This window comes from Apodemus sylvaticus, chromosome 23 (assembly GCF_947179515.1).
Source record: "Apodemus sylvaticus chromosome 23, mApoSyl1.1, whole genome shotgun sequence".
Taxonomy (NCBI): domain Eukaryota; kingdom Metazoa; phylum Chordata; class Mammalia; order Rodentia; family Muridae; genus Apodemus; species Apodemus sylvaticus.
In genome coordinates this window covers 56,563,248-56,590,688 of record NC_067494.1, presented here as the reverse complement: position 1 = coordinate 56,590,688, position 27,441 = coordinate 56,563,248, and the positions used below count along the sequence as shown (strand labels likewise).

The following is a 27,441-nucleotide window of genomic DNA, read 5'->3' as shown; positions in this document are numbered from 1 at the left end:
GATGAGGAAATAAGCAGTGTATTTTAGCACAGTATTAAAGAATTCAGTTACATGTGCTTTAACACATGTAAAGTGAACAGCTCTATATTGGATTAAAAACGGTCAAGACAGAAATATAAAAATACCCTAAAACTGAAGAGATGTCATACTAGCAACTGATTAGCACAACTGAAAATTCTCACACTTGAAAAAAAGTAATCACACTCAAAAGGAGTAGAGAGCAAGAGAAAATCAACCTCTGTGCTGAATTATAATAAAATAGAAACAGAGAACAACACAAGGAATCAATGGTGGGTCTTTGACAAAATCAACAAGATAGATAACCCTTATCCAGACTAACTAAAAGGTGGAGACAAAATATCCAAATTAACAAAATCAGAAACAAAAAGGGGACATAATAACAGACATTGAGAAAATCCAGAGAAATATAAGATTTATTTTAAAAACTGCTACTCCACCAAATTGGAAAAATCAAAAGGAAATTAATGATTTTATTGTTAGGTACCTCATTCCAAAGTGAAATCAACATTAGATAAACAAATAGACCTATTTAACCCATAGTGAAATAAAAACAGTCATTAAAAGTCTCCCAACCCCAGAAACCCAGGGCCACATGGTTTTGGCACAAAATTCTACAACTTTCAAAGAATAGCTAAATTAATATTCCTCAAATTATTCCACAAAAATAAACAGAAGGAACATCACCCAATTCATTTTATGAGGCTCCAGTTACCCACATACCAAACACTAAAACCTTCTATAGAGAATTACAAAACCTTATGAATATACATGCAAAAATACTCAGAAACACTCCCAAGAATAAATTTTAAAAAAGTCCCTGAACATGATCTAGTAGGCTTTGTCTCAGAGATGAAGTGATAGTTCAATATACAAAAATCAATTAATAAAATCCACCAAACTAAAAAAAAAAAAACTGAAAAAAAGACATGCTCTTTTCATTACATGCAGAAATGGCCTTTGGCAAAATCGAACACCCCTTCTTCATAAACGTCCTATAGATATAAAAGGGAACCAAACTTTGTGACTCATTTTTAGTATTCTGTGTTGGGAATGAAACATAAGAAATTGGAATTTAGGGTGTTGGTTATATTTTTGCTGGGCGTTTGTAGCCCAGGAGGCTTGTATTCCCATCTAAGAAGTGAGGCTGCCTATCTATTATTATCTAAGGGTTTCAGAACCTACGATCAGATATCAGGGGAGCAGCGTCCTACCAGAAGAAGTTCTTGTTTAGGCTGCCAACAAGTTTGTAGGGAGGCTGTGCAGAGCAGGTGCAGGGCAGACTAACAGCTGGAGCTGCGTGGCAGGAAACGTAAAATTGACAGGGAGGGAACTAAATCCCTGCGGCAGGGATACTGGCAGAAGCAGGACATTGGCAGTAACAGGATAAAAGCAGGGAGGATTCTACGGAAAAAGTAATTAAAGACGAGAAGGCTCTAGCGGGTAAAATGTTTAGGGAGCCACGTGACCACAATCACAGTTTAGTGGGCGGGGCTAGGAGAGCAGCTCCAAGGTTAGAGTGACAAAAATTTCCACCAATCGCCTTGCTATCTTCCAGTTTCCGCGTCCCAGTTCTCTCTGGACCCGGAAAACTCTCCTCACCCGGTTTCCCGGCTGCGGGCCTGGGAGAGGCAGCAGCGCAGCGGCGGGAACCGCAGCCCCGGCGTCCCTGGAACCTCCCAGGTCGGAGCAGCTGCGGGGCTGGGGATCGGCGGGGGCGGAGCACGGGTGTGTTTTCCGCTGCTGCTCTTCAGGACGCCGCTCTCACAATTCTGTTGTGGGTAGCTTTCCATTGACGGGAAGTTTGAGGTCAGGTGAACTGGGATTTGTCGTGATTTTTTTCATCTATCCTACAGTTACCAGGATATTTAGTCATAAAATAACTCGTAAAAGAGCAGTTGCACTATCTCCTATTTCCTAACGTGGCAATTACAAAGATAGTGGAAAGCAAGTTTCTTCTTGCTTTTTTCAGTGACTTGTTTTACTAATTGCTTATTCAAAAGAATGCCTTTGGACCTGGTTAATAGACATCACCACAGAGCTTTGTATATATTATATGAAGAACCAGTGCAGATTTATTGAACCAAAAAAGTATACTTTATCGAGCGCTACTGTTATGGGTGCAAACACTAATGTTTACTAAGCAGACATTTTAGTGGCCATGAATTTTTTTCATTTGAGTTGTATGCTGTTTAGGATGTAAGTAAAACATTCAGAAATATGTCTTCATATGCTGAGTTCTTATGTTACTCCTTAGGACCAGGCAAGCCCAGTATTGCAGTGTGAGTGTATCAGACCACACTGTTTGTATAATTAGAAAACCCACAATAGATTAAAATAAAGTTTTAGAAAACATCTTTTGAATAATTATGATCACTCACCTGTATCAGAAAATTGTCTCCGGGGTTGAATGAAAGCACTCTGCCCTTCATATGTGGCCAAATTGTTTTTTATTTTAGGGTTTCTTATCATTAAGTGCTGTGACTGTGGACTTCTTGCAGGAGTAGAGGGAGTGCCTAGACCCTGCTGACAGGGCTTTTTGCAGAGACCTCCTTTTGGATAAGCAGCAGTCTGGTTCCTGTGGGTGACAATAGTTTTCATGAAGTTTCCCTAGGGTTCAAGGGAGAATGACTATGCATGTGTCTGAGCCTACAAACTTAGAAGAAAAGAGACATTTTTATTTGTGATATTTCCTCTCTCCATGTTTATCCTCTGGGAGGCATCATTTTTTTTTTTTTTTTTTTTTTTTTTTGTTTCATGAGAAGTTCTGGGTGCTTTCTGAAGACTCTTTCCCATATGCAGGTATCACACTCCTCAGGTTGTTCAGCTCACCGTGAATCTGAGAGCCCTGGATGGTGAAGAGAGGAAACTGTAGCACAGGATCCAGGTATGTTAGAGGGATTGAGGAAGGGATGGGGACAGGCTCAAGTCCCAGGAGAAAGAGGACATGAGATTGGTTTGGCCAGATTCTATTGCATTCCAAATATTTCTAGATAATTGCAGTGAGAATAACATCAGAATATTCCCACTGTAGGCATTAGAAAACTCTCTATGTGAGAATTAATACACAGAGGCAAATGTAATTTAATTGGTTTGTATGTGAGGGATGCTGTCCTCTCCCATTCACATCACTGATCATATCTTCATATTTTCATTGTTGTAATTTTAATGTTTTGTTTATTCAGAACAATTGATGCCTCTTAGTTTTTTTCTGCTCATAGAGCATTTTGTAGTTCCAGCATATGTCATGGTATTTTCTCTTTCCTTTATGTTTGTCCTTTTGACAGATGTGAGCGTCTTTCACTTTTGTTCTATGAACTCCAGGTGCTTTCTGAAGAATCTTTTCCCTATATGCAGGTCTCCCACTGCTCAGCCAGATGTGCTCACCTGTGAAGCAGAACTCAGATTCCTGGATGGTGAAGAGAGGAGACTGTGACCAAGGTTCCAGGTACATTAGAGGAATTCACCAAGAAGTGGGGCTGAAGTGGCAATAGAAAATGGATATGAAGTTAGATTTGCCAGTTTCTCTTTAGTTAATGATTCTAGAAGAATTCACTGAGAATAATAATGGTATGTGTGGTTATATGGATTTCCATTTATAGGCTGTACAGTAAGCAGTCAGCTGTTCTCAGGATTTGGTTAGTTTTGAGGCTCTGAAGTGACTATTGCCCATTAAATAGTTTCTTTGACCCAGACTGAAAGCAGCACCAGGCTATGGTTGTGAATGGAGACATTAGAACATGTAGCAAATGTCAGTCATGGATTCCATCTTGTAAGGTCTATGATATTCCTTATTGTTGGCTTTTGGCCATACTTTTTTTTTCTGTACAGGCTTCATCTTGCAGCAGAAGACCTTCTGTTATGCACAGAATAATCTATGATACCACTATTACGCCAATGAGTAGGCCTTGCCTTTTGGACTGGGGATTGTAGCTCACAGGATCCAAATCTGGGTAGGGCCGTTGATACCTCTGTCCCCTGCCCCCTGGTCTGCATAGCAATTTTTTGAGACTGTGAATGCTACAAACATGGTGTCCTACGCTAGGTGTAGTCAGGGTGAGTTGTCTTGTTTGAGTTGTATTTTCGCAAGAAGTTTCACATGTTTTTTGACTAAGTTTTCTCTGTCCTTGAATTGTTTACTAATTGATGCACTGTGTTGAGATAATCCTGGCTAAAGTGGAATAATTACGGTTTTCCTTGTTTTGTACTGATTATGTTAGCTTTGTGTCCTTGTCTTTATTATTCTGAGGTATGTTCCTTTTGTCCTCACATTCTTGAGAACTTTTGTACTGTGCAAAGGCCATAGTTTAACACAGGAATTTCCTGTATCTATTGACATAGTCCCTTTTCTTCTCTCATTGAGTCTACTCACGTGGTGTCTGACGTTGATTAGTCTGTAGGTATTGAAACAGTCTTGCATTTTTGGTGTGAGCTAAGCTTTCCTTCTATTTCAGTGTAATTTAGAACAGTCTCCGTGTCTGTACATCATGGCAACTGATGTGTGATTTCAGTGTAATTTAGAACAATCTCCGTGTCTGTACATCATGGCAACTGATGTGTGATTTCAGTGTAATTTAGAACAATCTCCGTGTCTGTACATCATGGCAACTGATGTGTGATTTTTCTCTCTATATGGTTGTTTGGACTCACCTGTTTTGTGTGTCCAGGTTACACCAGCTCTGTACGATGACTTTCTAATGTTCCTCTTCTTTGTATTTATGGCAATATTCTACTCTTGTGTTTAATATAAGCTTTGTTTAATGAAAGGACAATCCCATGCTAATGTGTCAAGTCCTCAGACACCGTTAGAGGAAACCCTTCCTGGTTCGGTCTGTGTACTTGCTTGATGAGGGTTCTAGTTTTATAACGTAGGAGGTTGATTTATTCACTTAATTTCTAGGAACTCCTCAATTCTGGTTCACTTGTGTATGACCTTCCACAGCGCTGCATATAGTTACACTGATGTCATTGTCATACATTGCACTGTCCCCTTTTTTTAGCTCTAGTTCTACTACAGAGAGTCATTCTTTTAGTTTCAAGCAGGTGAACATTGCTTTGTCAGTACTTTAATCTCTGCAGAGAGATATGTCTGTCATATTGAACCATTGTATTATCTTGGAGTCAATTTCATTAATTTCTATATAACACTTGAAATATCTCTTTAAATTCTATTTGTATTTTTACTTTTTCAAAAATATCTATTTATTTTATGTGTATGACTCTCTTTCTGCATGTACACCTGCATATGTGTCTGCAAGAAGAGGGCATCAGATGACACTGTACATGGTTATGATGCTCCCTGTAGTTGCTGGTAATTGAAGTCAGGACCTCTGGAAGAGCAGACAGTCCTTTTAACCACTGAATCTCAACTGCATTTTAAAAGGCATTACAGAATTTGGACTGGAGAGAAAACAAAAACTGTAATGATGGTAGCAATTTTTCTCTGTGCATCATTTTCTTTTATTAGATATGTTCTTTATTTACATTTCAAATGTTATCCCCTTTCTTGGTTTCCCCTCCCAAAACCCCCTATCCCATCTCCCCCTCCCCGTGCTCACCAACCCACCCACTCCTGCTTTCCTGTCCTGGTATTCCCCTATACTGGACATCAAGCCTTCTGAGGGCCAAGGGCCTCTCCTCCCTTTGATGACCCTTTGATGCTCTAACCATGCATGTCTAGACATGCTGCTGACTTTTCTAAGCCTGCAAAGGCTCTGCTTCATTTCTCTATCCTTGTTCTGATAAAGTGTTTATCCCTGTCCCACTGGTACCCGTCACTCTCACATCTTTCCATACAGCTCCAGCTGTCAGGCAGACATGGACTTGCTCCATACATGCCTGTTTCCATCAGAGGCCAGAACTGTACATAATAACAGTATATTAAGGGGACAGTTTGAGGTAACTTTTCATTGTTTATGTTAACAAATTTGTGGATATCTGTGAATAATTAGGAAAGTTGTATAAAGGTCATGAAGCAGAGGCCCTTGATTCATGGGACACATGAAATTGGCACCCCAGGAGTCTGTCCAGTGGGTTACAGTCCCCAGATTTTTAAGGGACAGTCCAGAGACCTAGTTCCGACTGTTTCCTATCTCAGGTTCATTATCCTTGCTTCGGTGGGAATTCATACATATTGTTATGTGATCATTGTATTAATCATTTGAGTTCATGTTTCAACAAACTCAATACTAAGAATATCTTAACATTTGTAAATGATATTTTCTTATTGCAGGGCTCTTGGGGTCCTTCTTGGATTTTATAATAAAGAAATGTAGACCTTTATATATTGCAAGACTGTTGGCCTGGTTGCTGGGGCAATCCCTCAGCTAGCCCATTTAACTTAACTTGCCATTGTCTCTCTCCATGTGGCTCTCCCTGCTCTCTCTCCCTGCTCTTCTCTTCAGCTGTGTCCAAGTCTCCCTCACTCTTCATCTCCTTTAGTCTTCCCCTGCTCCAGCCTACAGCCTTTCTTGCTCTAAAGTCACACCTACTTCCTATACACAACGCTTCTTAGCATAGTTGGAGAGAGAGATTGCCTTTCTTTTGGGCAGGTGTGGAAGTAACAAACATTTACACATTCTGCTAGGCTCACACCCCCAGCACAGTGATTAACACTTGAGAACACAGTGATACACTTGCATAGCCAGTTGTTGCAATGTGTGGGTTTTTTGTGGATAGCCCTGGGCTTGTATTTTGATGCTAATTCCACTCCTCTGAGGGGCTGCAGATGAGGAGTTGCCTTGTGAACCTTCTCCCCACCTTAACTTTTCAAATAAAGGATTGAGCCAATGACTGGGCAGGAGGAAGGGGGAGGATCTGAGAGTCTAGGGGAGGAGCGACAGGGGAAAAACAGGAGGGGGAGGAGCTACGGGAGATCAACGGAGAGGCGGCAGAGAGAAGCTGGGGTCCTGGAGAGCCCACGAGTCATTTGGGATAATATAGATGGAAATAGAGTGGTATACTGGAGGTCTGCCCAATCTAGGCTTGTAGCTTGTTTTGTTAACTGATTTTGTGGAGCTTTCATTAACGGGGGGGGGGGGGGGGGGGGGGGGGAGGGGGGGAAATTGGGTTGGAAACAAAGTAGCAACATGAGTTAACCCAATATTCTCCTATTTGTTGAATATGAGCGTCCTCTTGCACTGAAATCCCCGAACAACTTTGGTATGGTTTTGGTAATGGTATGGCTTCATGCTTTGTAGCACACTACCCTGTCTAAGGCCTAAAATTTCTGAGTCCCACTATCTTTAGTACCAATATTCTAAGTTGGTTTTTGAATAAATACTTCCTGAACATTTCTTTGTATGTCAAAATGATGTTCACACACACTCTTAGGTAGTTCTAAGCTGTGCATGCCTGTGTATATATTGTCTTTTTCATAGGTTATCTCTTTAAGTTTCATGGTTTCTTGATATTTGTATAGATGAACACACAAGGAATTATGTTGTAGATAATTTTCTTAAAACACGTTTCATTTCATGATGACTTTTCTGCTATGTTATAATACTATCATCATTTAAACATTAAGAAACATTTATAATTTAATCGTTTTTGAGGGACTTGTAAATCGGAAAGTTGCCCAATTGGGTGGGCTGTCTCCCAAGAAGCACACTTGCCCAGTGCAGCTCCTCCTGCATGGCACCCACCATTTTCAGAACTTTTTACTGTGTGTACTTTTGATATTCCCTAAGATTTGATCATCACATAAAGGGTTTCACAAGTTTCTTATGTTCACAGTGATGCTCTAGTGTGCAGCTCCAGTGATGTGTAAGGACATGGCTTGGATAAAGTCCATGCCACATTATTTACTATGGACACTTTTATCATGGTATGAATTTTCTCATGTTTTCACAGGCATGAATGTTGGGCTAATACTTCGTCATATGCTTTACATTTGTATGGGTTCTTGCCTCTGTGAATTTTCTCATGCAGCCTAAGACATGAGGCAATGGTAAAGGATTTCTCACATTCTCTACATTTGCAAGATATCTCTACTGTTTCAATTACCTGATCTTTTTAATAGATGAGGGGATCAGTAAACAATTTCCTGCATTCCCTACTTTTCTAAGGTGTTTCTGCTGGGTGAGAATTCTCATGACTTCTAAGACCTGAACCAACCAGAAAGGCTTCTCACATCCAGCACATTCATAAGGTTTGTCTCTTGTTTGAATCGTCTGATGTGTTTTAAAATTTTTTTAAATTTATCATTATTTTTTAATGCATTCACTTTATATACAGCTCACTATCTTCCCCAGTCACCCCCTCCCACAATTATTTCCCCTTTCTCCTTCTCCTTTTCCTCTGAGCAGGTGAGATCCCAACTGGGTATCCCCCTACCCTGGTACTTCAAGTCCCTGCAAGTCCCTGCTAGGAGCTTCCTCTCCCACTGAGATCAGACAGCGCAACCCAGCTAGAAGAACACATCCCACATACAAGCACTAGCTTTTGAGATAGCCTCTGTTCCAGTTGTTTGGGACCCTCATCAAGACCAAGCTGCACATCTGCTACACAGGAGTGAGGAAGCCTAGGTCCAGCCTATGTATGCTTTTTGGTTGGTAGTTCAGACTCTGAGACCAGCAGGGGTCCAGTTTAGTTGACTCTGTTGGTCTTTCTGTGGAGTTCCTCTCCCCTTTGGGGCCAACAATCCTTCCTCCCATTCTTTCATGAGTTCCCAAGCTCAACCCACTGTTTGACTGTGCTTCCACATCTGTCAGGGTCAGCTGCTTGGTGGAGTCTCTCAAAGGACAATATGCTTCCATCTGCAAGCGTAACAGTATCATTAATAGTGTCTGGAATTGGTGCTAGCTCATGGGATGTGTCTCAAGTTGGACTGGTTGTTGCCCATTCCCTCAGTTCCAGCTCCATACCCAGTGGCCACATTACTTGTGGACAGGATAAATTTGGGGTTGAAATTTTGTGGATGGGTTAGTGTCTCCATCGCTGCACTGGAGATCTTGCCTGGGTACAGGAGGTGACCTCTTCAGGTTCTATATCCCAAATGTTGTGACTCACAGCTGAGGTCACCCTCATTGATCATTGGGTGCCTCTCTTTTCCCAGGTCTCTGTCTTATCCTGGAGATGACCCTACCTCTTCACCCCCATCAGTTGCAGATTTTCATTCACTTTAGTGGCCATCTATCCATTTTTCCTATCCTTCCCCACACCTGATGTCAAATCCCCTATTTCCCTCCTTGTCCCCCTTACAGTTCTGTTCCTCCATCTTACTTTTTTTTTTTTTTTTTTTTTTTTTTATTGAGTCAGGGATTCTCTGTGTAGCTCTGACTGTCCTGGAACCAGGCTGGCCTCGAACTCAGAAATCCGCCTGCCACTGCCTCCCAAGTGCTGGGATTACAGATTACAGGCGTGCACCACCATGCCCGGTGCCCTCCATCTTACTCTTAAGACTATTTTATATCCCCTTCTAAGTGAGATTCAAGCTTCTTCACATAGGCCTTCCTTCTTGTTTAGTATCTTTGGGTCTATGGAATACAGAATGAAGGCTGTATTTTATGACTAAGAATCCACTTATAAATGAATAGATACCATGATTGTCCTTTTGGGACTGGGTTACTTATGATAATTTTCTCACGTTTCATCAATTTGCCTGCAAATTCATGGTATCTTTGTTTATAATAGCTGACTAGTATTCCATTGTGTAGATGGTCATTCTTCAGTTGAGGGACATCTAGGTTGTTTCCAGTTTCGGCTATTACAAATAAAACTGCCATGAATGTAGTTGAACACTCATGTTTGTGGAATGGTGTAGCATTTTTGGGTATATGCCCGGGAGTGGTATAGCTAGGTCTTGATGTAAAACTATTTCCAGTTTTCTGAGAAACCACCAAATTGATTTCCACAGTGGTTGTACAAGATTTGCCCTCCCACCAGCATTGAAGAAGTGCTGGTTCTACATCCTAACCAGCATGTGCTTTATCTTGAGGTTTTGATCTTATCTATTCTTAATGGAACCTCTGAGTTGATTTGAGTTGCTTTTTCCTGATGACTAAGGACTTTGAACATTTCTTTAAGTGCTTCTAGGCCATTTAATATTCCTCTGTTGAGAATTCTGTTTAGTTCTGTACCCCATTTTAAATTGGGTTATTTGCGTCATTGGTGTCTAACTTCTTGAGTTCTTTGTAAAGTTTGGATATTAGCCCTCTGTCAGATGTGGAGTTGATGAAGATCCTTTACCAGTTGACACTGTCTTTTGCCTTTCAAAAGCTTTGCAGTTCCATGAGGTCCCATTTATCAATTGTTGATTTTAGAGCCTGAACCATTTGTGTTCTGTCCAGGAACTTGTCTCCTGTAAAATGTGTTCAAAAGTACTTCCCACTTTCTCTTCTATGAGATTTAGTGTATCCAGTTTTATGTTGATGTCACCGATCCACTTAGAGTTGAGTTTTGTGCAGGGTGATAAGTATGGATCTATGTTCATTCTTCTACATATAGACATTGAGTTAGCCCAGAACCATTTGTTGAATATGTTTTCATTTCTACATTGTATAGTTATGGCTTCTTTATCAAAAATGAAGTACCCATTCTGTGTCTTCTATTCTATTCTGTTCTGTTCTGTTCTATTCTGTTCTGTTCTGTTCTGTTCTGTTCTGTTCTGTTCTGTTCTGTTCTGTTCTATTCTATTCTATTGTATTCTATTGTATTCTATTGTATTCTATTGTATTCTATTCTATTCTATTCTATTCTATTCTATTCTATTCTATTCTATTCTATTCTATTACATTGTTAAATCTGTTTCTGTACCAAAACCATGTCGTTTTGGACACCATTGCTCTGTAGTATAGTTTGAGGTCTGAGATGATGATTTCTCCCAAAGTTCTTTTATTGTTCAGGATTATTTTGGAAATCTTAGATTTTTTTATTTTTCCCAGTGGAGTTGAGAATTGCTCTTTCAAGGTCTATAAAAAAATGTGTTGTGATTTTGAGGGCATTGCATTGAATCTGTTGATTGCTTTTGGTGAGATGGCCATTTTCAGTCTGTTCATCATGCCAGTCCGTGAACATGGGAGATCTTTCCATCTTCTGATATATTCTTCAGTTTCTCTGTTCAGGGACTTGAAGTTCTTGTGAGAAAGATCTTCCACTTGCTTGGTTAGAGTTACACCAAGATATTTTATATTATTCATGGCTATTGTAAAGGGTGTTGTTTCCTTTCTTGTTTCTCAGTCCATTTATTATTTATATGAAGGAGGACGACTGATTTCTTTGAGTTAATTTTTTATCCAGCCACTTGGCTGAAGTTGTTTGTTAACAGTAAGCATTGTCTTGTGGAATTTTGGAGGTTGCTTATGTATGTTATCATATCATCTGCACATAGTGATATTTTGACTTCTTCCTTTCCAATTTGTATCCTCTTGATCTTTAGTTGTCTTATTGCTTTGCCTAGAATTTCAAGTACTATACTGAATAGATAGGGAACGCGTGGGCAGCCTTGCCTTGTCAGTGACTTTGGTGGGATTGCTTTAAGCTTCTGTACATTTAGTTTTATGTTGGCTATAGGCTTCCTGTATATTGCTTTGGTTATGTTTAGGTGCATACCCTGTATCCCTGTTTTCTCTAATACCTTTGACATGAAGCGGTGTTGGATTTTATCAAAGGGTTTTTCAGCTTCTAATGTGATGATCATATGATTTTTTTTCTCTCCGTTTGTTTATATGGTGGATTATCTCGATGGATTTTCATGTATCGAACCATCCCTGCATCCCTGGGATGAAGCCTACTGATCATGATAAATGATGTCTTTGATATGTTCATGGATTTGGTTTGTGAGTATTGTATTGAGTATTTTTGCATTAACTTTCTTAAGAGAAATTGGTCTGAACTTCTCTTTCTTTGTTGAGCCTTTGTGTGGTTTAGGTATCAGGGTTACTTTGGCTTCATAGAATGAGTTTGGCAGTGTTTCTTCGATTTCTATTATGTGGTATAGTTTCAGGGGTATTGATATTAGCTCTTCTTTGAAAGTCTGGCAGAATTCTGCACAAAAGCCATCTTGCCCTGGCTTTGGTTTTTTGTTTTTTTGTTTTTGTTGTTTTGATTAGAATTTTAATGACTGCTTCTCTTTCTTATAGTTTATCTGATCTTGATTTTACTTTGGTAAGTGGTGTCTGTCTAGAAAATTGCTGATTTCAGTACAGGTTTTTGAAGTAAGACCTAATGCCTCTTTGAATTTTCTCAATGTCTACTGTTATGTCTCCCTTTTCACTAAATTTATTTGGATACTGTCTCTCTGTATGCTGGTTAGGTTGTCTAAGGGTCCGTTTATCTTGTTGATTTTCTCAAAGAACCAGCTCTAGGTTTTATTGATTCTTTCCATTGTTTTCTTTGTTGCTAACTGATTGATTACAACCCTGATTTTGACTATTTTCTGCCCTCTACTTCTCTTTGTTTTGCTTGCTGGCCTGTTTTGTTGTTGTTGTTGTTGTGGGTGTTGTTGTTGGGCTTTATTTTTTTTTTATTTTATTTTTAGAGCCTTCAGATGTACTTTAAAATTGCTTATATGAGAACTTGCTAATTTCTTTATGGATGCACTTAGTGCTTTGAAGTTTGCTCTTAGCAGTGCTATCATTGTCTCCCATAAAGGTGGGTGTGCTGTGCCTCTGATGTTTCTGTTGCTGATGCTGTCCAGCTTTAATCCATGATGGTGTGATAAGATATAAGGCATTATGTCAGTTTTCTAATATTTGTTGAGGCTTACTTTGTGACCTATTTTATGGTAAATTTTGAAGAAGAATCCATGTGGTACTGAGAAGGGATATTCTTTTGTGTTTGGGTGAAATATTCTATATATGTCTGTTAGGTCCCTTGATTCATAATGTCTGTGAGTTTCATTATTTCTCTGTTTAATTTTTGTGTGGATGACCATCTAATTGGTGACGGTGGTGTGTTGAAGTCTCCTACTATTATTGTGTGGGACTCCATGTGCCATTTAAGCTTTAGTAATGTTTCTTTTACAATTGTGGGTGTCCTTATGTTTGGGGCATAGATGTTCAGAATTGAGAATACCATCTTGGTAGATTTTTCCTTTGATGAGTATAAGTGTCATTCCCTGTCTCTTTTGATTAATTTTGGTTGAAAGTTTATATTATTATATTTTACAATGGCTACTTCAGCTTGCTTCTTGAGTCCATAACCTTTACATGCTGAGGTTATGTCTATTCTTATTGCTGAGGTGTGTTTCTTGTATTGACAGAATGATGTGTCCTGTTTTCACATCCATTCTGCTAACCTATGTATTTTTATTAGGGAATTGAATCTATTGATGTTGAGAGAAATTAATGACCAGTGACTGTTATTTCCTGCTTTTTTGGAGTTGTTCATATGGGGGGGGAGAGAAAGGAAGTGAGGGAGAGAGAAAGAGAGAGAGAGAGAGAGAGAGGGAGAGAGGGAGAGAGAGAGAGAGAGAGAGAGAGAGAGAGAGAGAGAGAGAGAGAGAGAGAGAGAGAGGTATTTCTTTCTATGTGCTTTCCTTGGATTTGCTGGTATGCAGTTACTTATTTCCTGTGTTTTCATGGATGTAGTTATCCTCCTTGAGTTGGAGTTTTCCTCCTACTATTTGCAGTAGGTCTGAATTTGTTTGATTTGGATTTGTCTTGAAGTATCTTGTTTTCTACATATATGATGATTGAGAGTTTTTCTTTGTATAGGAGTCTAGGTTGGCACCTTTTGTTTTTTAGAGGTTTCAAGAAGGTCCAGGACCTTCTAGCTTGTAGGGCCTCTGTTGAGAAGTGGGGTATAATTTTGATAGGTCCGCCTTTGTATGTTACCTGGCCTTTATCCCTTGACGCTTGTATTATTCTTTCTTCTGGATGTTTTATGTTTTGATTATGTGGTGGGAGGACTTTCTTTCCTGGTATAGTCTAATTGGTGTTCTATGAGCTTCTTGTATGTTTATAGGCATCTGTTTCTTTACCTTGTGAATATTTTCTCCTCTGATTTTGTTGACAATATTTTCTGTGCCTTCAAACTGGGACTCTGCAACTTCTTCTGTTATTATTCTTAGGTTAGGTCTTTTCATGGTAGCCCAGATTTTCTGGATGGTTTTTGGTCAGGAATTTTTTATATTTAATATTTCCTTTGGCTTATGTATGAATTTCTTCTGTATGTACGTTTTACACTCGAGAGTCTCTCTTCTATCTCCTGTATTCTGTTGGAGATGCTTACATCTGTTGTTTCTATTCTCTTCCCTAGGTTTTCCATCTCCAGGATTTTCTCAGTTTTGTTTTTATGATTGCATCTATTTCCACTTTCAGGTCTTGCAGTTTTATTTACTTCCTTCATGTGATTAATTGTAGTTTCGTGTATGTCTTTAAGATATTTGTTTCCTCTACAATCAGACCTCTATTGGTTTGATTGTATTTCCCTGTATTTCTTTCTTTTTTTACTAATCATTTTATTTGTTTACATTTCAAATGACATCCCCCTTCTCAGTTACCCCTCCACAAACCCCCCATCTCATCCTCCCTCTTCCCCCTTCCCTTTGCCTCTATAAAGTTGTTCCTCTACCTACTTACCCACTCCCACCTCACCACTCTAGCATTCTCCTATGCTGGGGTATCAAGCCTCCACAAGACCAAGGACCTTTCCCCCCCAACCCCCACTGATGTCAGATAAGTCCATCTTCTGCTACGTATGGGTCTGGAGCCATTGATCTCTTCGTGTATACTCTTTGGTTGGTAGTTTAGTCTCTAGGAGCTCTGGGTAGTACAGTTAGTTGATATATTTCTTCTTATGAGGTTGCAATCCCCTTCAATTCCTACTCCAACTTGTTTCATGGGACTATTTGCTAGGAAGACCTTTTTTCCAGCCTTTTATTCTGAGACAGTGTCTGTATTTGTTATTAAAGTGTGTTTCTTGTATTCAGCAAAATGTTGCATCCTTTTTGCATATCTAAGCAAAAAGGCCTTTGCCTTTTTATTTTGGGAATTGAGTCCATTGATGTTGAAAGATATTAAGGACCAATAACGGTTGTTTCCTGTTATTTTATTGACACTGTCCTACCTTGGGATTCATCCTATTAACACTCACCAAACCCCAAATCTACTATGGATGACAAGAAGTGTGTATCTAAAGGAGCCTGTTATGGGTATCTCTTTTAGAGGCCCTGCCAGAGCTTTACAGATACAGAGGCAAATACTAGCAGCCAACCATTGGACTGAGTTTGAGGTTCACAAGGGAGGAGTTGGAGGGCGGACTGGAGGAGCGGGGGTGGGTGGGTGGTGGGTGGGGAGTAGGGGGTGCAGCCCCATGGGAGAATGACGGTGTCAGCCAACCAGATTCCCCAGGGCTCCCAGAGACTAAGCCATCAACCAGGGGGTACACATGGTTCCAGCCAAAAGAGTGGCAGAATTCCTTGTCGGGCATCAGTGGGAGGAGAGGTCCTTGGTCCTGTGAAGGCTCAATAGAGGCCCCAGTGTGGGGAAATCAAGTGGTGGTCGTGGGACTGGGTGGGGTGGAGGAACATATTCTTGGAGGCAGGGGGTGGGAGAATGGGTTGATGGTTTTCAGGGAGGGGGAAGACTAGGAAGGGGTATAATATTTGAAATGTAAATGAAGAATATATTCAATTAAAAAAAAAGAAAGAAATGTCAAGTCAATGATATATATTGGTTTTTATTGTTTTGGGAATTTCATCTATGTTTGCATCATGTGTTTGACCAAATTCACCATATCTTCCTCAGCTATAATTACTCAGTCCAATAATGTTTTTCACAGCTCCATATTCACATTTTTTAAGAAGTACTGAGTCATGCTATCTCTGTGTGTGAGCCACATCTCTGAAGAAAACTTTCTCTTTTATGGCAAGAGTTATCAATAATATTTCTGGTAGTGGTGTGATGATGACTTTCACCCAGGCTGGGATTTAAGCTAGGTTCATATTATACAGTGTTTTTGCCTATAGCACAGTTGCCGTGGAATTGTTTCTGTGGTGAAAGTCATGTGACTGATACAGAAACCAGATCAGCTATGTCTGTTGAAATTTCGTCAGAACCCTGAGACCCATGTTGAAATAAACATGTTCATATAACACCAGCAGGGCCCATTTGTGTGACCTGGGTACACAAAGCATGGGTGGAAGGCACAACTAGTATGGAGGCAGCCCAGTGCCTTCTCAGGACAGAGGGCCTGCAAGGAAACAGGCGGTAACAGGACCAAGGTGTGATCAGTTCTTTGTTGCAGCTCATAAAGAACATGGAGTCTGGGACTGGAGAGATGGCTCAGTGGTTGAGAGCACTGACTGCTTTACCAGAGGTCCTGAGTTCAAATCCCAGCAACCATATGGTGCCTCACAACTATCTATAATGAGATCTGACGCCGTCTTCTGGTGTCTCTGAAGACAGCTACAGTGTACTTACATATAATAAATGAATAAATCTTATTAAAAAAAAGGAACATGGAGTCTGAAATTCTGCTGTGGCTATCTTAACTCTGTCAGAAGATTTTTAGATCATATGAACTTGGGCTTACCCAATGTTTTTGTCTGTTATAAATTTGAGGATGTTCGCAGGAGCATGATGTAGTAGAAGAGTTGCCTTATCTATTGTCTAAAAATATGGTTCTCAGGGGCATTGGGGGCAATTACAAATTTCCTGGAATTTAACTTTATCCATTATTTCTAACTTTGCTATTTTATGAGTTGAAAGTGGCATCCTAAGAGAACATTTTAGATATTAGTCACATAAGTAGCCACTGTAGATTTGATGAATCAGGAAGTATATTTTATTAACCTAACTGCTATGGGTTAGGGTTGTAAACATTAACCTTTACTAAGAAAACTTTTTTTCTGCAGCTAATGTTCTAGGACTTATATTCGTTCTGAGATGCAAATGGCACATTCAGAAATATTTCCAATGTTTAGTCCTTAATATTGCTCCTCAGAGTCTGGAAAAGTGAGCATGTATCAGGCCACACTGTTTTTAAAGTTATTAGATACATTATAGGCTAGGTCAAAATCCTCACCTGTGAAACAATTAATATCCCAGGATAGTGAAGAATGTAGCAAAGGATCCAGGTATGTTAGAGGGATTGAGCAAGGGGTGAGGTGGGACTCAGATGGCAGTAGAAAAAGAACACAAGTTTGATTTTTGTCAGCTTTTATTTCATTAATGATTCTGGAAATTTTTATTGAGAATACTCTTAGATATGGTAATACTGATTTCCCATACTAGCCTGTACAATAAGCAGTCAGTTGTTCACAGAATTTGATTAATTCTGTGTCTGAATTTTGAGTATCTGAATTAAGTGTTGCCAATTGAAAACAGATTTCTTAGCTGGGCGGTGGTGGTGCACGCCTGTAATCCCAGCACTCTGGGAGGCAGAGGCAGGCAGATTTCTGAGTTCGAGGCCAGCCTGGTCTACAGAGTAAGTTCCAGGACAGCCAGGGCTATACAGAGAAACCCTGTCTTGAAGACAACAACAACAACAACAACAAACCCAACAACAACAACAACAACAAAAAAAAAACAAAACAAAAAAAAAAGAAAAGAAAAAAAAAGAAAACAGATTTCTTTGACCCCAGCTGAAACAGCAACAAGATCTCTATGCATGTGATTCAGTCCTTTTGAACATGTAGCAAATATCCATAGCATATTCTCTTTTAAGTCCTTCAGCCTTCCTAGTCATTGGCTTCTGTCAAATTTCCCTGTGTAACCTGTCTTTTCCCAACACTCTCTGGTAGAGCTGGCCTCAGAATGAACCAGAAAGCCTTCTGTTAACCCACAAAATAGTCTTGCCATTATGACACCAGTGGGTATGTAATGACAAGTTAAAATGTGGGCTATATCTTGATTGTGCTGAGGTGTGTTCCTTCTGTTCTCATATTCTTCAGTGCTTTCCTAGTGAACCAATGTGACATTTTGCCCCAGCCCTTTCATGGCTATATCGATAGAGTTGTGTGTCTTCTCTCATTGGTTTTACATATTTTGTGACTTGATTTGTTTGTTTTATGGCTCTTGAAACAGTTTTAGATTCTTGGTGTAAAATCAATTTGTTCCCCTTCTGTATGCATTAGAGAGAATCTTTTTGTCAATATAAATCCTTGAAACTGCTCTGTGATCTTTTTTTCCTTTGTAATTATTTTTTTGTTTATCTGTTTTGTTTTTTAAGTCAAGGTAAAGTCAGATTTGTGTGATGACTGTCTAACATCCCTTTTCTTTCATTATTCTGCAATATCCTCTGTACAAGATTATTATAGGTTTTTCCAAAAGACTTGGAGAATGCATTGTTAAATCTGTCCAGTCCTCAGACATTGTTAGTGGAGATACTGTATCAGCACTTGCTCATTGCTTGCCTGGTTTTATGACATAAAAAATTGATATTCACTTGTTTCTAGAAAAATTATCTTTCCTCTTCAGTTCTCATTAATGCTGTATGACTCCACAGCATGTCATCCATCTGCTATTTCCCATTGTCATACTAAACTACCTGGGCAGTAGCATAGAAAGAGACCATCCAAGTAGCTGTTAAAATGTGGAGAAGAACTTGATATGAGAGAAACATAAGGTCAATATCATATGTAAAAATTTGCATATCTGGGGCCTATCAGGGTTATCATGACTTTGTGTAGTAATACTATTTCAACATTCAGAGTAAGTTCTTATTTTTGAGATATACATAAATATCTCTGTGTATACACACACACACACACACACATATTTGTATGCCTGTGTGTGAATGTATAGGTATAGGTATATATAACATGAGAGCCCTGACACACATTTTAACTTTCATGTGGAATTACAAGGGTTATCATCATAAAGGAAATTCATAGTAGCCAGGAACTGAGGGGTATCACTTGAGGCATATTTGTTAATAAGTGGGACCCTCAGAACTGCGTGGAACAATGCCAAAACACAGACATATGCATGTTCAGGAAGGTTTTTTCCAGCAGTGGTAGGATTTTGATGGATCTGACATGATGTGGGTCATCCCCAGAGCGTACCCTGAAATGCTTCACTTCATCTCTATCTTCTTAGGAGTGGCAGTCATCAGAGAACTTCTGTCATGCCTACCTGTTGATGATTCCGCCTTGGCATTGCCTAGAACAGTTCTCCACCTGAGGGTTGTGACCCATTGGGGGGGGGGTCAGTTAAGTCTACCATAAATCATATTTCTGACAGTCTTAGGAACTGGCATGCCACACCCCTATCAATCTACAGGTGTACCTGCAACATGTACATACATTAATTCATGAGTTCCTTGTACTGTATTAAATGGTTTCAGCATTAGAAAGGCCTAGAACCACTGGCTTAGAATATTTAGCACACTTAACATTCCATTTAAAGACAGGTATGTCCTGAGTTGTAATAATCTCCTTATAAATGCATTTACATGGATTTCAGGGGTCAATATTCTAACACAAAGGTGTTCATGCAACTTAGAAAAGAATTCCTTGTTGAAAGGAAGAGTAACTGGAAAGATACATTTTACCTCAGGAACAATGTAAAGCCTTCTTAGATGATGATGGAAATGGCTATAACTCGACCTGATGATGATTTATCAGTTTGAAAAAAAAAACATGATATTTGGTGGATTGAATCTGTATCTGTACATCAGGATAGCAGGACACCCATGGAAAATAGATGTACTATATCTGCAATCTAGAATGAAATGAAATGTGACTAAAGGGTCAGATACTGTATTCTAGTGTGATGACGAATGAACCTCTATTTAATAGTAGGCATTCATCTTAGTCCCCACTAGCCATATGCCTCTGACTGTAGTGCTTGAAAAGTTTCCAGTGACAACTCTGAGTACTTGTGTTTTACAGATGTGTATGTGTTCTGTTTGTGCCTGGTGCATGCTAAGATTAGAAAAGGGCCACAAAATGTAGTTATTTTCCCTGCCATATTAAATACACCATTCCATGCTATCCTTTCTGTAGGAATGCTGACAAATTTTCTGGTATCATTTTCCTTTTCATGTCTTATTATATGGTTTAGCATTGTTCTTAACAGAGTTGTATTTATTTTAGCTTTTAGTTTTTCAGAGAAGAGTAACAAGAAGAATGAATGCTTCTCTGCTAAATTCTCCTCAGGTCAGTGTCCTTTCTACCTTTCTTTGAAATCCCTATTAGTATGTAAACCATTTGAGACTTTAGTCCTCTCACTCTGGAAATGTTATCACAAGTGTTTGGTTTCTGTAATTTATTTTTGTTCTTCTTCAATGATTGAAATTGAGCCTTTAGATCTTTCACTTCAAATGGGACAAGCACAACCTTGTGTTATTGTATTTTCACTCTATTTTATACTGTAAAATAAGTTTATAAATTTTCAAAGACTGAAGAAGATCTTCAGGTCTGAAAGAGAATCTATTGCAAAGAATATATTGATGGCAAATTTCTACATCGGATGAACTTGTTCCCTTTTATATTAGTGGGGAAGGAAGGTCTCAGTGGTACATTAATTGCATCTCAGGAGTGGTCAGGTTTCTAGAAACAAGCTTGTGGGTGTGGATAGGCAAATATATGGAAGAGTAGAGCTTATGGGAAAAGAGAATTAGAATATATTCAGTGTCTTGAATCCTAATAGTAAATATTTCAGCTCCATAAAGGCACAGATGATGGAAGGAATATGTGGCTCTCTCTGACATAACATTGATGTGTTTGTGAGGGGATACAGTTTGCAGTATTCTGGTATCTCTTTTAGGCATTTTGTGTCACACAGTGGTCATGGGTGTGTTGACACATGAAATCAGTTTGTCTCCGGAGAGTCTGACCAGTGCTCAGTGTGGTCAGATTTCAATATACAGATGATTATTTTCTATTTCTCCTTTGTTTCATTTTTAGAAGTAGTGTGAACACTACTGTGTATACCTTTTTATTGCAGCGCATGGAATATATTAGTAAGAATTTTTTTTTTTTTGGTGAGTATTGCCTATGTACTTTGTGCAAGCCCAGAAATTTCAACCGTTAATGAGTGTCCCTCTTAATTTTTTCTCTTCTCTTCTTTAATGGGAAGAATGCTCCATCCTTCATGTTTTTCCTTTCTTCCAAGCTGTGTATTACATAGGGAAAACTGTGAAGGGTTGTGGTGCTGTTTTTTTACGATAATATTCTTTTTACCTGGTTAAGTATATAAGTGCTCATCTGCATGTTTTTATGTATACGGAGGGACACATTATACCCCTGAATCCTTGAGCTCAACATCAAGCTCTTGGGGCTGAAGTCAGGCATGGTAGTTAACTGCCGTGTATGTAGAAAGAAAAGAAAGTTAAAGTTAGAAGATTCAAGTTTCCACTTAAGTCAGTCTCACTAGCAATAATGTATTAAAACAGTGAGTATAATCTCTCAATTTCAAAACACAATTTGGTCAAAGAAAATTATTCTGCTTCACCTGAGTGCATTGTCACATATACCACTTATTTACATATATATGTCTAATTATTCTAATAAATAATTCTAATAGTCTAATAAAAGACCATATGGAATTTATGAAATTGTTATTATCTGTATTGCACAGGTTGACTTTGAGAAAACTTTAAATAATTTTAATGCTGTCTAATACTGTTTTTCTTTTATATATTTACTGTTGTGAATATAGTCTAATAAAATATCCTTACAAAGTACTTGATTCTGTGTGCCCTTGAATGTTGAATGTGTTCACTGATATTACACTCTTGTTTCATTTAAAGAAAAAAGTGTGGTTCTTAATTCATCTAAAAATTCTGCATTCACATTCTACATCTTTGTTCTAGAAAGGCTACATCATTGTACCTAGGCCTCAGGATATCGACTAAGCATTTTAGAGTAGAGTCAGGTGAGACCCACCTGTGGACAGGAATGATACAGTGTCCATAGTTGAGCAAGGCTGATAGATGTAGAATTTAGAAGCACAGTTTTACTCATTGTAACTTGACCGTCTGTGATGTGACACTGGGAATCTGGTTGATAACAACCCTATAATTCACAGTGGTATATGCCTACATGTCTACCTCTTATGTGTATATTACCCGAAAGTTTGCTGTTTATGATTCTCTTATGTAATCCTGTTTCAGAGAAAAAGAAAATACAATAAAGACTAAGACTATGTTAGGTAACATCCTTTATTAAAATTAAATTTCAGTTTCTTTTACGTATGTTGGTACATTTGCTTAAATGAATGCGTATGTGCTGTATAATTCCTCCAGCCTGTTGAGTTCAAATGAGAGTATTAGATTTTAAAGGATTAGAAATAAAAATCTGCTATGTGGTTCATGTGGGTGCTTGGAAACAATTTAAAATTATAGCATCCAAACTGCATACAAACTTTCAAATGAAGTGATGGTGGCATCTTCATCTGCTGTTAAGGTCTCAGAAAACATCAGAAAATTCATGAAGGACAGAGATCTTAGAAATGTATTCAATATAGTATGTTACTCTATACATTGTTTAATAAGAGCAACAATGCTTAACTTATGACGAAGTTCTATAGCACTTCTAGAAGATGTTGTTTGTCCTTGAATATTTCCCATGACTCATTCATTACAAAGTGCCTCTTATTCTTTAGCTCTTTTCTATCTAAGAAAACACTTTTGTCCAGCAGCACATGATAACAGGTAATTTTCCATTACAGGGTCAGTTAACATTCAAGGATGTGGCTGTGGACTTCTCACAGCAGGAATGGGAATGTCTTGACTGTGTTCAGAGGGCGTTGTACATGGACGTGATGTTGGAGAATTACAACAATCTATATTTTGTGGGTATGCATAGTCTTTTTGTAGAATTCCTGATTGATTCTTTCAATTTACCTACTGTGTGCTTATGTAAATGCTCTGATATGTCTAGAGACTTCTAGAATAAGTGAAATTCTGTATACCAACATAACTTATTCGTTGTTTCCTTTACATTTCTCTCAGTTCTTTAGAAGAGGATCCAGTGTTGTATTATTTATAATCTCTCAAATTATTGTATCTACTTTTAATCAAAACTTCAAAGTTAAAAAAAAATCCCTAAATATTCAGAGCAAGAAAATGTATTTCTATACCTGTAATAATTGGATTATTATAATTTTACTGTTGCATTAAAGTCTTCATTTTTTATGAATTTTAAAAATGCAGGTGTTTCTAAATAGAAAAAGATCTGTTGGTTGTGAGAATTTTTGTCATTGCTTATTTATATAGTTTTAGACCTGTAATTCTATGTTTAGTTCTGGTACAGCAGGGCTTTTATATCATGGGTTCCACGCCAATGTCGAGTACATAATGAATTCCTTGCTGACCAGTCCTACACTGTCTTACTCTGTCACAAATCATAAACTAGAAAATAAAGAAACTTTTTATTACATGATCCTTCAGAAATCTCCTTTCTCAAAATCCTTTATTGTTCTATCACCTGTTGTTTTTATCTTCTGCAAAGCATAGTGTTTAAATAAGAAATAGAAGGCTATTTTTTCCTGTTATTTGATATAGATGAGATTTGAGGTTGTGCTGTGCATCCATGTTGTAATTGTGAAACAGGAAAGACCATTTTTAAGAGCTCTACCCTTGATAATAACTAATTTACATTATAAAAATTTCAGGGTACATGGGATATTGTCATACTCATCCACTAATCCCTGCTATCTCTAAATGCATTCTTTCAGAGAATCATGGGAAATGTCATAAATATGAGAACATCTTGGATCAAGACCTACAGCATATCATTCACAGGAATGTGAATATCCAAGGGAAGTCTTATAAATGTCGTGAGCTTGGCAAAATCATTCATGAATCCACCCATAGTGCACCATATAAAACTAACCTCAGGGATACATCTGTTGAATCATCAAACCTAAGCAGACATGAGACTGGAAACAACAGAGAACGTTGCAAATATAAAAACCCCGTTAACTGTTTAAATCCATGCTCTACCAATAGTTTAACTCAGGAAATCCATGGAAGAAAGAAAGAATACAATGATACAGAGATTGATAAGGTTTTTGACTCTAAACAAAAATTCATGCTGAAACAAACCAATAATAGAAAGAAACCTTACAAATGTGATGAATGTGCCAAATGCTTCACTAAGAAATGCAGGCTTAGACAACATCAAACAGTTCATACAGGAGAGAAACCTTACAAATGTAGTGAATGTGACAAATACTTTACCCAAAAATATAGTCTTAGTATTCATCAGAGAAATCATACAGGAAAGAAACCTTACAGATGTAGTGAATGTGACAAATGCTTCATCCACAAAGGCTATCTTAGAAAACATCAGAAAATTCATACAGGAAAGAAACCTTACAAATGTAGTGAATGTGACAAATGCTTCACCCAAATTAGTGATCTTAGAAATCATCAGAGAATTCATACAGGAGAAAAACCTTACAAATGTAGTGAATGTGACAAATGCTTTACCTACAAAAGTGGCCTTAGAAGTCATCAGATTATCCACACAGGAGAGAAAGCTTACAAATGTAGTGAATGTGACAAATGCTTTACCCACAAAGGTGATCTTAGAAGACATCAGAGCATTCATATGGGAGAAAAACCTTACAAATGTAGTGAATGTGACAAAGGCTTTACCCAAAAATGTAGTCTTCTCATTCATCAGAGAATTCATACAGGAGAGAAACCTTACAAATGTAGTGAATGTGACAAATACTTTACCCAAAAATACAGTCTTAGTATTCATCAGAGAATTCATACAGGAGAAAAACTTTACAGATGTAGTGAATGTGACAAATGCTTTACAAAGAAATACTGTCTTGGAATTCATCATAGAATACATTCAGGAGAAAAACCTTACAAATGTAGTGAATGTGATAAATCTTTTACCCTGAAAGGCAATCTTAGAATTCATCAGCGAATCCATACAGGAGAGAAACCTTACAAATGTAGTGAATGTGACAAATGCTTTACTCAAAAATGCAGTCTTGTAATTCATCAGAGAATTCATGCAGGAGAAAAATCCTATAAATGTAGTAAATGTGACAAATGCTTTACCCGCAAAAGCAGTCTTAGCATTCATCAGAGCATTCATATAGGAGAGAAACTTTGCAAATGCAGTGAATGTGACAAATGCTTTACTGACAAATATTGTCTTAGAACTCATCAGAGAATACATTCAGGAAGTCAACCTTACAAATGTAGTGAATGTGACAAATCTTTTGCCCTGAAAGCCAGGCTCAGGAGTCATCAGAGAATTCATACAGGAGAGAAACCTTACAAATGTAGTGAATGTGGCAAATACTTTACCCAAAAAGGAAGTCTTGTTATTCATCAGAGAATTCATACAGGAGAGAAACCTTACAAATGTACTGAATGTGACAAATGCTTTACCCGCAAAAGCAGTCTTAATGTTCATCAGAGAGTTCATTCAGGAGAGAAGCCTTACAAATGTAGTGAATGTGACAAGTGCTTTTCCCACAAAGGCGATCTTAGAAAACATCAGAGAATTCATAGAGGAGAAAATCCTTCCAAATGTGAATGAGACATATGCTTTACCCAAAAATTCATTCTTTTTATTCATCAGAGAATTCAGTGAGGAGAGAAACCTTACAAATACAAGTGATTTTGACAAATGCTTTACCTGCAAAAGTAGTCTTATAAATTCGTTATAGAATCCATGCAGGAGAAAAACCTTTAAACTATAGTGAATCTGACAAATTCTTTAGCCAGAAACAATCTTAGCACTCATCAGAGAATGTGAAGTAGAGAAAGTTTACAAATGAAGCAAATGAGAAAAATCCATTTCCAAGGAAGATCATCTTAGAATTTATCAGAGAATACGTATAAGAGAGTCCTTACAAATGTAGTAAATGTAGAAATCTTTTACTGTTTTCTCATTGATCAGAATACATCAAAAAAATGCATACAGGACAAAAACCTCCAAAATGTAAGAGGAAAGGTCTTTACCCAAATCTCAGATCTACGAAAATATCTGGAAATTTATAGTCAGAAAAAAAGAGTGCACTGGAAAAGAATGTGGCATGTACTTTATCCAAGTCATATTGTTTTCAATACTTGAGGCTGCACACTATAAAATTATATGTATGGGAAACTTGTGAAAGTGTTTAATTAATGCTCAACTCTTAGAAACTTTTCAGGGAATGTGCTGAAAGATACTGAAAATGTGACAATGAAGGCAATCTTTCATTAAAAGTTTTACTTGTTCACTTTCAAATATGACATAATGAAGACACAATGGAGAGGCTAGAAGAATATAAAATTGTGTAAAGTTTCCTGGAGACTGAAATGATCTGTTTCAAAGAGACGCTGGGTAAGGCAGGAAATACATTCCTCAAAGTAGTTAATGAAACTGACATATGCATTCTATATGCTTAACTGAAAATAAGATACTCAGACAAATTATACTTCTTAAAAGAGGATTTGAAAAACTGAGCCACAAAGATAGGATGCTGTTTATGTGGTAGATATGCCTACAGATATGCGTTTTACTCCAGTGACCAGAACTCATAATCTGTATCATATGCTGGTTTTGTTTTTTTTTAATTTAAAAATTTAAAAATTTTAAATTTCAGGATAGCAATTGTCTTTGAATCCCTTGGGCTCTCGGTTACTGTTTCCCCTTAATCCTGTATGTGACTCCAATAAAGCTCATTGGTTCAACAAGCTGGACTTGGCTGTGTTCAATTTTTAACTTGGGATGGGTAGATGAATATACATGTTGTGTCTTCCAGAAAATGTCTCCCCCCCACACACACACAAAATGCTGAATCCATTAATATTTTCTCTAAACTTATAAAATGAATATTAGAGCAATGTTTTTCAATGCATGCGTAGAACCACCTTTAAGGGTGCAATGAAACTCTCACAGGTGTTGCTTAAAACCATAAGAAAACACATTTTCAGTGGTCTTAGAATTAAGACACCATTTTTTTGTCTCCTTGTGAGTCTGCCTGCATAAGAGTACTTTGAATTATATGAAAGTGATGTAGAACTCTTCCAGCCAGCACTCTGCCCAGCAGATTTGCAGCTCGTCTGCTTCCTCGAGGACACCACAGTCTGAAGGCATTCCAGGAATTCTGCTCAACACAGCGCATCTGGTTAGGGACCCTTGCAAAGGCCCACAGCCACTGGGAGCATAGAGGACTTGGGACCCATCACCGTCCCCCCAAACCGTCTCCCCAAACGCCCTGCGGGCGAATTCCACTCACTTTCTCCCAGGCAGATCACCAGCTTCTCTGCTCCTGTGAAGACACCACAACCTGAGGCATCTTGGGAGTGTCACTGTATGCAGGGCAACTCATTAGAGACCCTCCCAAAGACCCAAAGCCGCTGGGATCCCAATGCTGTCATTGCCCAGCTAAGATTTATAGCCAATTTCTTGAGCATCAATATGTCCAAAATTAGTGAAGCGTTATACTGTTTGCTCAGCTTAATACATTTGTTTTTTTTTTTTTTATCACAGATAATCTTTCTACTTCATCTGAATAAGTTTTCACAAGGTCATTTATTTACAGATATTTTTTCTAAATATTCTGTAGAGAATAT

General features: G+C 38.2%; 3 protein-coding genes across 6 annotated transcripts in view; 1 reads left to right on the top strand and 2 right to left on the bottom strand.

Annotated features, from left to right (window-relative positions):
• The window catches only part of LOC127673904 (zinc finger protein 501-like), a 210,918-nt gene that overhangs the window by 110,893 nt on the left and 72,584 nt on the right, over positions 1-27,441 (bottom strand). The gene's annotated exons all lie outside the window — the stretch shown is intronic.
• Positions 1-27,441, bottom strand: part of LOC127673894 (zinc finger protein 420-like) — a 261,819-nt gene that overhangs the window by 161,995 nt on the left and 72,383 nt on the right. The window lies entirely within an intron of this gene.
• LOC127673897 (zinc finger protein 665-like) lies at positions 1,584-26,559 on the top strand. Its single transcript, XM_052169656.1, is given in 7 exon segments — positions 1,584-1,701; positions 2,821-2,905; positions 3,376-3,466; positions 20,000-20,062; positions 22,578-22,704; positions 23,586-25,300; positions 25,302-26,559. Coding segments are annotated over 4 exon segments (2,118 nt in total). The 5' UTR covers positions 1,584-1,701; positions 2,821-2,905; positions 3,376-3,466; positions 20,000-20,032; the 3' UTR covers positions 25,548-26,559.